The sequence below is a fragment of the Calonectris borealis genome, chromosome 2 (genome assembly GCF_964195595.1).
Source record: "Calonectris borealis chromosome 2, bCalBor7.hap1.2, whole genome shotgun sequence".
Taxonomy (NCBI): Eukaryota; Metazoa; Chordata; class Aves; order Procellariiformes; family Procellariidae; genus Calonectris; species Calonectris borealis.
Genome location: NC_134313.1, coordinates 167,240,063 through 167,253,887, shown reverse-complemented (window position 1 = coordinate 167,253,887; position 13,825 = coordinate 167,240,063). Strand labels below are relative to the sequence as shown.

Genomic DNA, 13,825 nt, shown 5'->3' with positions numbered 1-13,825 from the left:
ATCCACTCAAATACTAGCCTTAAATGTGAAAGGAGTTGGGATTTACATGTAATATGTAGCTAAGTGCATCTGTGAAAGAGATTGCTTTCCATGAAACCACACACTTCAGGGACAAACACGTGGCTAATACTAATGATTTTTTGAGAGTGTGATCGTCAGGGGTATTTCCTATGTCTGAATGGTCACCCTCTCTACACAGGACTCTGCCTGACACCCAGAACAAATAAGGCTCTGGAGAAAAACCAGACCTTCAGATGAAGGAAATTGCTTGTGTCTGCTCTCATCCCAACTATCATGATGCAGATCTGTGAAAGGGAGAAACAACCTGAGTAGAGTCAGAAACCCAAACTTGTAGGTTTGTCCTAAAGGACGCACTGCTGGACACTGATGACATCATGAGATGTCATTTTTATTTTATTGTGAAGCTAGAGGGAAGTTTACCACCAATTACCTTCTCTCCCAATAGCTTCTCAGCCTGTGATACCCAACAGACTGCTGCCTGCCTCACTATTTTTTGTTATCTCATGCTGAAAAAAATAAAGGAAAAGGATTTGGCTTTGGTTTTACTTACCGTTGAGATAAAACAGTGGTTGCCATCCTGTTCAGCATAAAGAACCCCATCTTTAATGAACACAGATATTGCACGTAGGATGAATGAAACAAAGAGGTTCATGTGGATAAAATTTCGAGTGCAGTGAAGCTTCCTAGAGAGGAAAGAGCGAGGGAGAAGAAAAGAAGAAAAAGAAAAAAGACTTTTCTTTCGTGGAAATAGCGCACTAGGCCTAGCTGCACACATGGCCAGAGCTCCTAGCCCCTTGGTGATAAGAATAGCAACACCTGAAAGTCAAGAGTGTGGATAATACTGACCCTAAACCTGACCAAGAGGAGGATTTGGGGATTTTCCTGTAAAAGCATGCAGGGTAGCATAAAATAGACCCAGTCCAAAGCAGCTACTGCCATTGTGTAAAATAGACCCACAGCTTCTGCAGTTGCATCTATGGTGTACCAAAATGTGACTACTGGAGTGTGTCCAAGCTGGGAGAACAACTCTGTTAAAGGGTTGTCTCCCTTTTGTTCTACATCTGGTGAGATAAAAGCTTAAACATTGTTTTGGGCCGATGAGCTCCAGGCTCTTTTCTCCAGTGACTGAACAGCTCACTGCTCATGTCCTGACTCACCTGAAACGACACAGGATAACCATGGCGGTGGTGAGGGAAACAAGAGAAGTGCTGTATCCCACAGTGTACAGAGCCTTCACAGACAGATAGTAGTAATCCTTGGGAGGCAAACAACACACGGTTAAACAGTTCATCTACAGTCACGTCTTCTTTACCCTGTCAACATGCAGGGGGAACCATAGGCAGGATTTGTTTCTTGAACAGCCTGGTTGTCTTCTCCTCTCGGTTCCCGTGAGATCTCACTGTATATTAGAGCATTGCTCTATGTCTGGTGTACCCTTGGGTCTACATACTGTGAAACTTATTTGTCAGTGAGCTAGCAAAGGTTGTCTATATTTCTTTGACCACTGTGCATGTATCTGTAGAAAAAAATGAGTTGGGTAAGGGATTCTTTAGTCAATAGGGGAAGAACTGGGGGCTAACCCATTCTTCTAGAAGGAATCAGCTGAATCAACAGCAAACACTCATATTCTGGAAATATTCAGTACAGGGCTAGGAAGGATTTAAATCTTGCTTCTCACATTTTTATGCCCATAAATATCTGGTTGTTTCATTCTAATCACTGTCAAATCAGAACATGACCAGAGGCTGGACAGAAAGCAGCCTGCTGCTTCCCCCCTTCATTTGTTTTTAATTATAAGATTAATTCCCACCTGGTTATCGGACTCTGTTTCATTTTCATCAAAGCCGCAGGCATCATAATAATGAGGAAAAGGTTCAGACCAACCATCTTCAGTGCAATTTCTGCTGATGTCCCCTATGTCAAGTACAGTTGGGAATGTAACATTGCTGAAGCAAACGCCAGGACATACCCTCCCACCCCTTGGTACATGACCAAAGAAAACCCCACAGTACCACTGGAGGTACTATTTATCTGGCTATCCATAGAAGACTTTAATGGCATCTTGAAAGTTTAATGACATCTTTAATGACCCAATTCTACATAGGCACCTATGTATGTCTACTACTACAGCTGGTCACCAGAGAGCGAGAAAGATTTAACCAATATAGCCAGTGCCTCCAGGCCATCACAGATCTCATTCCCAAGTGGGTTCCTAAACCAGGGGTCAGCTAAATATCCAGTTCTCTCCATTGACTCTGAAAGGCATCTAGGGAATACAGATTTGAAGTAGACATCTACACTTCAGGTGGTTAAAGGTTAAGTCCAGTGATTAAATATAGGTAGTCAGTTTGTGCTATTTACGATCTATATCTGAGGTATCTGCATGGGACTGGCACAAGGCTAACACAAGGCTAACATGAGTTCTTGGAACAGCTGCTGGAAGCCAGGCAGAATACTGTACTGTATGTAAAATAACCATTATATGTCCATGGTGAGGCAACTGGATTTTTCTCCTAGTCAAATAACACATATCCCACTCATTTATCTTCAAGGCTCTAGATTTCCTAGGCTCTGATCTGAGAGTGACTTTGTGAGAAGGGTCTGCAGGAAAACAAAGGAAAGATGGAACGGGAAACTCTTCCCTGTCTCTGTCTTCTTAGCAATATGTTCATTTACACCTCCAGATGCCCAGTGTGGCTTCAGTTGACAATTTCAAACCTGTTTCAGAGCTTCTCACATTCCTCTGCCTGTTATTTGTTCCAGTCCCAGTTTATAACCTTACTCTAAAGCAAATGTTTGCAAGGACGCTCAAAACTGGCTCAGAGAAAACCTCTTTTTCTCTCTTTTTTACCCTAATTGTTTGGTTAATCTCATATATAAGGACTACTTCCTAAATGGCTTTCACTGGCACAATCAAAGGGCTTAAAACTTTATTGGGAAACAAGAGCTGGGGGTAAGAGAGGAAGGTGTGTCCTGACACTCACTTTGTTACTGAGGCTGCCTACGGTGGGATGGCCCCCATGGTGCTCTTTTTAAGCACCATTACTCTTGCCAGAGCTCAGTGACCTGGTTGAAAAATTAGAGCTGGGCTGCTGGCTGCACTTATTCCTCTCCAACACAATAGAACAGTTTCCATTTATCAAACTATTACAGTTTTTAAAGTTTAAGTTGTACCTTTACCAAAATTGATGGAAATTTCCAAGTTGTTGGGTTTTTTTTTATTAAGGTTGTGCTGCTTCGCATTCTTAAAGCAGTTTATTCAAGTGGCTCATAACACCAGCAGTGACCTTATTTTTAGAGAATCTGTTTGTCATCCATGCGGCAGAATATATCTATTTAATCACAGCATTCATTTAAGAACATTGCATTACTTGGCAAATTTTGGTAAATTACTCTTGCACATTCATCCCCATTTTCCTATGGAAAATAAGCACTGAATCATGGTGTTGACTTTCCTTAACACCATTTAGTAATTACTGTTAAGCAGGTAGATATTATTTATAACAACATACTTGCTAGATTGCAAGGCTCAATAGTGGAGGAATAAATTTTCGTAATACTGCTAAAAGTAATGCACCAGAAAACGTGTTTAAAACTGATTAGAAAATAATACCTAAATGGCAGGAGAAAAAGCTCGAGCTTCCTTTTTAACAGTTAAAATAAAAAGAGAAACATTCCATGGTTCTGTTTCTTACCTAGGGGAGACTGGGCTGTGCTTTCCAGCAGGTCATAATCACCTATAAAAGTGGAAATTTGGTATGAAATTGTTTAGATTGTGTTTTCTATTAGGACCCAAACTGGTCTCTGTGGAAATCAGTGAATAGAATCCATTTCATTTTTATTTGCTTGGATCAGGCCCAAATGCAATAAATACTTGATTCTGTCTTTTCAGAAAGTAAACACAGTTTTACTTGTGAGTTTAAATCAAAGCTGAACCTATAAAATTAAAACGTTGCTACTGCAAGCAGCGAGCACATAGCTAAAACCACATACAATCAAATTATGACCAATTTTATTGTAAAAATATAAAAGTTAGTTATTATATCTTTAGGAATTTACATTTATAATCCATAGATATTTAAGTATGGTCACAGAATTAATGAAAAATTATCTCCATCCATCAATGACAAAAAGCAATAATTAATTGGTTTTAAGTAAGACAGTTTAATTTTGTGGTTTTAGGTTAGATCATATTGATTTCTAGAAACTTATCAGATTTGTACTTTCACTTTTATCACAGTGTTACAACGAACTACATGTATGCATTATTGTAATTGTTAATACACAAACAACTTTTCAATAATCTGATATTATCAAGTGCTCTACATATAATTTTTGAGAACAGAGGTACATAGGAGGTAGTGAATGCAACTGGTTCTTACCTGCATGGGTTTGCCCCAAGTTATCTACTTCCCAACCTGAAATTAGAAGAATAAAAATAATTAATTTGATCTTGATAATAGCTTGCTTCCCATAAAAGCAGTAGATGTAGCAGTGTCCAGAGAAGAACTGCAAGAAAATTTTGTTTAAATCTTTTTTTCAAGATCAGTACTGTATATTATGGGTGGAAAGTGCTTTTCAGAAGATGGTTGGTTGCATTGTATTGTTAAATCTCTGGTTATCATGGAGTTTTCTCAAACTCTAGGAAGGATATGAAAAAGAAATGAGGGAGCTTTTTGGTGGGTTGTTTTTTCCCTTTTTTTCTTGTTTTTTTTTGGAGGGTTCTGAAATAAGAAAGACCCACATATTTCCAAAATATTGTGCCAAAATCCATGCTGATTTGTATACTAAAAATACAAAATGTTACAATGGGAAGTTATAAAAGTTTGGGTTTGCATGAAAAATTTTCCTTTTCCTTTCTTTTGTCCGTCCAAAAGAAGATGTTGGGATTATCTCAAACCAATCTCCCACTCGTCCTACTAAATACTTAACCCGAATTGCACTGAAGTCAGACTTTCCCGAATCCTCAGTGGATTTTGGCTCAAGCTCAGTGTTGGGGGATGCACAAAGAGGAGCTGCCTTAAGCCACCGAGTGGTGCTACTGCATCACGCACGGAGAGACTGAGAGGAGCCTGACAAAGCTGTCTGCAAATAGCCCACCCACCAGTGAAAAAATGTTTCCAACGTTTCATTGACCGCTATGGCAGGTTAAATGTTTAGATTAGCTTAGTTCTGTATCCCTTGGAGTAACCACAGGGCTTCAGGTTGTTCTTCTTTAACCCTGAACTTAAAATCTTAACTAGGGTCAAATCTTAACTAGGGATTGGAAAAGCCATTCACCAATTTGTATGAGACAGTTTTTACTAAAAGTGAAATCCAGACAAAGACTGATTTTGATCCTATGGGAAGGGAGAAAGACAGCATCTAAGGAAACAAAATAGTAAAGAGTCTTTTTAGCACAGCATAAAATGCATTTTATGTTTTATACTTTTTCAAATTCCTTATAATGTAATAGTTTTAAATTCATTGATTTCTCTCTCTCCTCTAAAATAAATCAGATGTGCTTTTTGATCTTCTAAGACAGAAAACAGAGGATTTAGTGTGAAGATGATGGAAGGAGTCTAGAAAACTAAGCTGAAGCATCAGGTAGGCTGTACTGTGTCTTTGAATGGGTGTATTCAACATCAAACCTACACATTCAACCCACCAGTTACCCTGGAGGGTTAATCCTGAAAGCCACGATAAGAACACCCTTGGTCTCCTGGCTTCTCTACCCAACTCCAGCTGCTTTCAAGATTTCACATTTGAGAATTCTTGGATGTTTGCAAATATTGGGTAGGTGCACTAATTCTGAAGAGAAATCACCAATGCTCTGAGCAAACATTTTCCAGCGAAGATCGTTCAACCTGCTGCATCAGACTGAATTACCAGATGCTGCAGAAGCGCTATGGCTGTGCTCCAGATTCTTGGCAGAATAACAGGGATGCCTCTGCAGAATATTTTGGACAGACCTGTTTCCCTTCTGAGCCTACCAAAACCCAGGTGTACTAACAGTCGTATAGCTCAGATATAGATGCCTATGTTGCTAAAATCTGAATTCAGAATACCAACTTTAGGATATCCTGTGGGAATTTTTACCTGTGGTTTTATTAGGCAGAGGATTAAAGAGCAAGCCGCTGTTCCTGGATCACTGTCTTTCATAGTGTCTTTCATAGCCTGCTGCCACTCAAATCAGTAGCTCATAATGGAACTGGTTCCTTACATGAGGGTACCTCACTCAATAGCCTGACCCACAGAAGCAGTGTAAGAGTAAGCTGCAAAAAACTTCCAAAAAACTTTTTGACTCATAAAAATCCAGTTTTAGTTTATCAGTTGTACAGTGTGGCTTAAATCGTGAAATGTGATATTACAAACTTTCCAGAACCCTTGTTGGAGGAAGACTAGGTCAATATTAAGTAGATTGAAGCCTGATGTTCCTGGCATCCTAGCACGTTACACAGATTGATCAGATTTTTTTTTTTTTTTTAATTTAAATGTTTTAAATTTAGCTATTTTATTCCTATAATCTAAAAAGGAAGAAATAAAAATTACCATTATTTCACTCTAAATATGGGTTGTAGTTGGTCACACTGATGTTATAATATTAGATTTTAGTTAACTTTGAATTTCATGACATCAGTAATAACAGTTAAAACATATTAATGCAGGTTTGTAAAATGAAGAGGCTTTTTATATTAATTTTTTTTATATACCCAAATTATTATTGCATATTAACTGTGTTTGGACATTATGAAGGGATTCACATTTTTGACAATGTTAATTTTCTGATTGCTGTAGGAGCAAAATTGCCTTTGATTAACATATTTTTCTACATCTGAGTCCTTGCTAATGTACTGAAGAAAGTTCCAGCACAACCTTTTACTATACAGGCTTTTAGACTTGATCCATCAACCTAATTTTTACTAATAAGTTAAGCTGCTGGAAAGACAATTAGATTTACACTGAACATTATGCCCTGAATTACACTAAAAGTCAAAGTTCGTCTAATGACTGTTGGGATGACATACACACATATACAATTATATTTGTGTGTGTATGCATATGTATATATATAAGCACACAATGAGGCAACATACAGCCACCATCTGCCTTTAAATTCCAATGTGCTGCTGCTGCCCTTCTCCCTGACACCATGTTTATGTACCCTGCACCAGAACATGGATGTTTACGTGACAGATAACTGTGCCAATGGCTATGTTTGCTCACATGTATGAGAGTGTGATGGAGTTCATTTGGATTATTTCTGTGCTTAACATTTAACATGTCTACATATATAGGGACAAGGCCTGAGCTTGCATTTGAACTGGGGTTGTAGGAAGTCCAGACATAGGGCAGTCCCTCTCATTTTTCAGACTATTACCCTGAAACTGTATTTTTGTGGTTTTTTTTTTCACCTGAGTGCCTTTCTGACTCTAGAGAGACTTCAGCAAATTTACTCTGGTGTCAATGATGTAATGGGCAAAATTGTAGTGCACTTCACTGCACGGGCTTTCACACGAGTCCTCTCGTTGCCTTACACTTAGGACATAAACAATGAGAAATTGGTGCATCAGAGTTCACTGATGAAGCAGAGAAAGCCTGTCAAGATGATTATGCAACAGGTTAGGTAAAACACATTACTCTCCCAGAAATTAAGAATAAATAAAATATGCTTTTCATCTGCATTTTGACTGGAAACCTATTTTTCAGGATTTTAATTCAAGGATTACAATTATGATTTACATTGACATCTGCGCTCCTCACATGTAGTTAAATAACAGCACCGCCCAAACTACAGGAAGGTGGACCCAACAGCAGCTATTAAACAGTGTCTTAGAACACCATTTTTTAAATCAATAACTATTTACATTAGTCAATAAACTCCTGAGGAAGCTAATGTTATTTTTGATAAGGGGTGGTTTATCCAGTATGTTGACAGATAGTGTTATTCACTATTTGACCAGACTGAATGGGTAAGTGTCACTCTTTGGGAAGCAAATCTTCCATTAGTGCTTTAACTGTCATTATTAATTAGATGTTGTTTGCAGTACTACTTAGAGACCCTAGAGAAGATCCATCAGAACACTGAATTGTCAGTTCCAAAGATCAAACAGAGAAACCAAACACAGAAAATATTGCTTATTTCTATTTTCTACATGAAGAGGTGAAAGAGAAGGAAAAAAAAGGTCAAAGGACTTGTCAATGGCTACCCATAGTTAGTGGCAGAGACCCAGATCTTTCATGCCCTGTTCTTGCACATTTATCAGACTTTCTTCCTTGGTTTTCATGTGCTGAGCCCCAGAAAGCATAACTGCCTCCTCACTATCCTCCAACGGATGAGAAATTTGATGCAAGCAATTGTTGCTTCTGATTTAAAGTGAACAGGACTGGCAAAGCTAAGGCCAAGAAACAGCCTGCGTACGATGAGCCTCGGAGCTCAGTGCAGCCTTTTAGATCGTCTCCTTCGTGCCAAATTTGTGCTGGCTGCTTTCGGTGTCAGCTGGCATGGCAACTGCTTTATCTCCCATAGATTTGTTTATCTGAGCACAACTTGCATTTAACCCTTTTGTTCCAGCATTTGTCCATTATTAGTGGCAGGCCAGGGAATGAAAGGCTTCCAAAACTATTCTGTCCTGAAATGGCTTCCCCACATTTTTCCCTTATTCCTGTTGTTCCCATCTCAGTACTATGGGAAGACTGGTCCCCATGGGTAAGCCTCCAAAAGGTTGGATTTTGACAGCATTGAGATCAATGTGCAAAGCTCTCACTGGTTTTATCGCGTGTTAATTCTGTCCCTTGAGAAAGTGCAGAGACTGGGGCAGAGAGAGGTTATGGAAAACATTTCCTACAATCACTTGTTATCGTGCTGTCCAGCTATGTGGATAATGAGCTGGTTAGGCAGGAATTCAATTTTTTTCCTGTTTTATATAGCACTGATTAGAAGCTTAACATTTAATTTATAAATAAGAAATAAATCAGCGAGCTCACACGCCCGACTCCACAGCATCTATGACACTGTGCCTTTTTCTCTCCCTTCCCTATTGCTGCATGCTGCTCTTATGCACCAGCAATCTGTTCGGCCGGCTGGCAAAGCCGCAGTCGGGAACAGCAGTCTACTTAGCAGCTTTTCTGGGGCTTTCTGAGCTCCCCACACAGATACCGCTTGCACACTCTGCCTGCTGCTTCTAATGCCCTCTGCCCAGGCCGTACCTGGGCACACACGATCCCACATGCACGCTATCCAACCATCCCGGTTCCTTCACTATGGATCTTTTTTTGGGGGGGGGAAACTGATCCAGAATGAGCTGCTAGGTCTTTACAATCTCATTAACAGAGTCTGTAGAAAGTGGCAGCCAGGTAAGATTACAGAGCACATGGTCTTACAGGTTCCCACGCCTTTCCCTATTCTAAGTGCTTTCCTCCACTATTTCCAGGAGTTTTGCTCTCTCCAGCCTCATGCCCCATAGACAATACTTTAAACTGTAGATTGAAAGTCTTTAGTCGCTTGGCATTTATTGTATATTGTCGTTTGCCTTGTCAAAGGGATTTGTGAACATAGTGCTCGCATGGAGACAGTACAAAATTAAGTGGTATTGTTCACTGTATTTAGAAAACAAGAAAACTGAGGCAGAGGAAAATTAAGGGTAAGATTAGGAAACCTGGTTCATATTTGTATGTTTGAATAAGAACTGGTGCCCAAGGACATCTGAGGAACTGATCCTGTGGGACAAATTCATCCCATTCAATTTCCCCACCCGAAGATAAGTTCATCTAGTTTTTAAGTCTGCTCCCATAAAGGGCAAAGAGACTGGCACTTCCAGAGGGTGATTTGTTTTAAACATCTACCACAGGATGAGATGAACTAGCTTCTGCAACTTCTTTGTTACCCAGTGGTTGTACAAAACATTGCAGCAAAGGCAGTGATGGAACTGATATACAAGTCCTTTCTTCCTGTACCCCATACTAATTTCAGGGCACATGGTTTCATGACATAGAGACAAGAAGACCCAGTGAATCATGCCTGGAGATCAGGGGAGAATACCAGTGAGGGCCCATATGGAGAACATAACGGCCATAGTACATAGGGCTGACTGCGGCAGGACAGATGTACAGATAAGATAAATAGTATGTAAGGGAAATTATGACTTTCTTCTTTTCTTCCTCTTTCCTATCAAAGGCTATGAAACTAGCAGTGGACTGAGGTCACCATAGCAACTGCTAGGCATCATCTAAACATTATGTGTATCTTTCCTATGAGGCTGGCTGTCACGGGAGCATCCATCAGAGTGAAAGATCAACACAAATACTGTTGAAGGGTCTTCTAGCTCCGAAGGGCAGGGGTCATATTTCAGAGAAAAGCAAATGTTTTTCAAGCAAGAAACACAGAAAATAAGAAACGTTGTCCAATGGAGAGTATCAATTATGAAATAAGACCCAGAGAAGAAAGCATATTAAACCACTTGCTTAAAGGCAAGAATTAATGTGGGCCCACCACACCTAAAATCTTGCAATTAACTGGGACTCCTTTCTCAGTTATTTGAGTCAAGAGGAGAAACAAGAATAAAGCAAAGACTGCTAGTAAAGGTTGAAGCATCTGCCCGTGTTGCACCTACAGTGATACTTCAATGTATTACCTTTTGTTGTCCAAGTGTTCTCCGAACTACTCAGCAGCTCTCAGCATGTTCCACCCTTGCATGTTTCCCAGAGGAGCATGATTTTTTTTATTTTCCAAGGCCAAATTAACTTTCAGATCATACTGACAAAGGTCTTGAGCCGCATTATAGCTTTGCCCTGGCCACTGCAGGATGTCATCTTGCAAAGGGCCAAGGACTTGATATTTAGCTGAAATACTCTTGGTCATGTGGTATGTTTGAATATCAGAGGCACAGAGTCTTATGTCCTCATAATTTGGTGGGAAAGACCATAAAATGTCCTTTTCCTGTAAAAAACATTTATGAGGCCTTAACTACTTGATTGGAAATGCAGATACTGTTACTATTCTTTGATGGCAATATTTTCCTCCCATTTCCCTCTGCATTGCAGATAGACTTTGCGATGCTGTGACCGAGGAGGCAGGCTTAATTATAGCTTGTCCTCCTCGCTTTAGAAAAGCTGAAGTAATCCCATGGCTTTACTGCCTGTGGAAAGCCCAGGGATGAAAACCAGCAGGAAAGGACTTGTTATCTAGTAAGCACTATTATCTATCTTGGTTATTGGCAAGACTTATTATTTTTAACATCAACACCTGGTAGGTCTTTTGTATCCATTCTTTATGTCACAATTCTTTCTAGGACTTGCTGAACACTAAGCAACAATAACACATATGCAGTCTGCAGACAGCTTTGAAAGCTGTCCAAAACCTTTAGCTGGTATATATAAAAAACCAGATACCTTTGCATTGAACTTGCTTCTGAATGCTACATAGGATTTTATATAAAGTGAAGGATGAAACTAAGGTATGCACAGAGTCCTGGTTGCTTCAAAGACTAATTAAGCTCTGATGCCTCATTATTATTCCCATGATGAAAATGCTATGGGGTGGCTCATGTCTGTTTTTCAGAGATTACTACTTGGTTCCGGTGTTTTTCTTCCCTTGGTTTTCATGCAGGATATTGGAATACACACCTGGGCTGAGATATACTCGAGTAGAAATCTAGACCTTTGCATTGACCTTTTGCCTTGCCTATTTGACAGGCAAATGCAATTTCCAATTTCAGTCTGCTGCAACGCTGACCTTAATTTCAGCTAGCAGCAAAGAAAACCTGCATCTTCTACTTCAGTAGAAAATAAGTGCATAATCTTCCAGATACATTTTGTTGTTTAGAAGGCCCTTGATCTTTAACAGTCAACTTTTCTTTCTGTCTATATCAAAAAATATCAATATGTAACCCAAACTAATAGAAACTGTAACTTGCAAATATCTTTTCACCCGGTTTGGGAGTTATGTACCATTTTCACAATGGTACGTAGTCAGCACTTAAAGACTTTACCAGGACTATTTCCCCAGAAGTGACACAGAAGGGCTTTCCACATATAAACATGTAGTATCATTTCCCCTCTCATCAACTCTTCTCTTGTCATCTTATTTTCTTTGATTAAGGATAACATCTAAACTCAGAGAGGAGAAAAAAGCCACAGATGGCTTCCCAAATCCAATTAACCCTGCATTCGTAAATCCCATTGTCCACCTATGACATCTTTAGTGCAGAATAGGCTTGGTGTTCTTATGACAAAGTACTTGAGTGTCTCCCAGTGTTTTTAATGGGATCAGTAATAGACTATTTCCAATTTCTCATTCTCAGGGACAATAAACCTTGTTGGCTGAGCACTGACATCCTATAACTTCCAGGGTAGCAGCAAGCCAAACACTTCTGTTCAAAAATGTGAGCATAGGATATAATTCCCTCTTAAACTCTATAATACCTGGATACATTCTTTATTCTACTGGATTTTAGTTAGGACCCCTTAATCCTGGTATCAACATAAGATGTGTTTTATGTCTTTGGTAAAAATTGGTATATTTTCTCTGTCTTACATAGTAAACCATGCTTTGTAGTAATGCTCTTTTGGGTGTAGCAGGCAGTGTCCTAGACTGAGCACTAGATAAACACTCTGAATTACTGGAAGATTCAGTAAGAGCTAATCATACTTATTATTTGGATTTGTGAATGAAAGAATTTTCTCAATGTGGAGCATATGGCAATGCTCAGAAACTGCCTATTATAATTTGTATTAGTTGTTATGCAAATCAAAGATCTAAAAATATGCTCATTTCTGATCTGGCTATTGGGTTTCTTTCAATGGTCCATTTGAGTAATGTGGCTTTATAGGTTCCAGCACATCTCAGCTGTGCAAGGCAAAGAAAGAAAAGCACAGGCTTGGCTTCTGTAGATTTCCACTACCAGGCAGTATCACCTCTGTCTGGAAAAAAAAGGGAAAAACAACAAAACAGAGAAAATTTTCCAGCTGGGAGTGCAGATCACTATGTTGAGGCCATCTCTAGGTCTTGTTATGTCATAATGAAATGCAACATCACAGCTTGACACATTTTTCTTTTTTGCTTCCTTTGCAAAGATACCTTAGAATACTTTAAATATATTCTGTTCTAGAGTGGTTGTCTCTGAAGGTGGTAGTGGGAAGGCACTGCAGAAAGAATAATATACAACAGCGACATAATGGAAGTTATAGTTCCCAGTGAAAGTTGTGAATTGATGGATATCAGTCAAAGAAATGAATGTTGAAGAGGAAAAGAAATTAATATTTAGGAACCCTCTAGAAGGAAAGCCACTGTAAATCCTTAACCTACTAGATTAGAAAAGACTCGGGAGCTAATATGTTTTTTTCATGTGGAGACATTTTGAGAACGATCTTTTTGTTCACAGTCTGCATCTGAAAGGAAATGAAAAATTCTGGTGATTTTGGAGGAGCGAAGAGGTGAAATGAAATTTTACAAGGAGGGGTCACCAACCGCACAACATGGTATTTAACATTAAGCTTTCTGTATGACGTTGACAGCAGTTCAAATGTTACTCCTCAGTTCAATTGCAGTGAAGGTTAGAGCAGAGTATATTTTCAAATTAAAAACAGCAACAACTGTTTAGCTAAATTTTTAGCTAAATCCATAGATAATTTTTTCAACAAAGCATCTCTCTAGATGACAGTTTAGTTGGTTAATTTTTATTTTGTAGTGGGTTTGGTTTTGGTGTTTTTTTTTTTTTTTTTTCATTTTACTGCATATGGAAATGAGACATCCAAGTCAAGGCAGCCAAATTCCTTTCTGAAATTCATAAAACAAACAGCCCCCTCCAGTGACCTCATTCATTTC

The 13,825-nt window shown here is 39.1% G+C and overlaps 1 protein-coding gene across 4 annotated transcripts in view; it reads right to left on the bottom strand.

The window, feature by feature from the left end:
* The window catches only part of ADCYAP1R1 (ADCYAP receptor type I), a 149,802-nt gene that overhangs the window by 38,714 nt on the left and 97,263 nt on the right, over positions 1 to 13,825 (bottom strand). For all 4 annotated transcript variants that reach the window (XM_075144287.1, XM_075144288.1, XM_075144289.1 and 1 more), the window contains exons 5-9: positions 4,404 to 4,439; positions 3,717 to 3,758; positions 1,832 to 1,935; positions 1,179 to 1,276; positions 572 to 704 (exon numbers count right to left, since the gene is read on the bottom strand). In XM_075144287.1, coding sequence (XP_075000388.1) covers positions 572 to 704; positions 1,179 to 1,276; positions 1,832 to 1,935; positions 3,717 to 3,758; positions 4,404 to 4,439 — 413 coding nt within the window. The remainder of the gene's footprint in view (positions 1 to 571; positions 705 to 1,178; positions 1,277 to 1,831; positions 1,936 to 3,716; positions 3,759 to 4,403; positions 4,440 to 13,825) is intronic.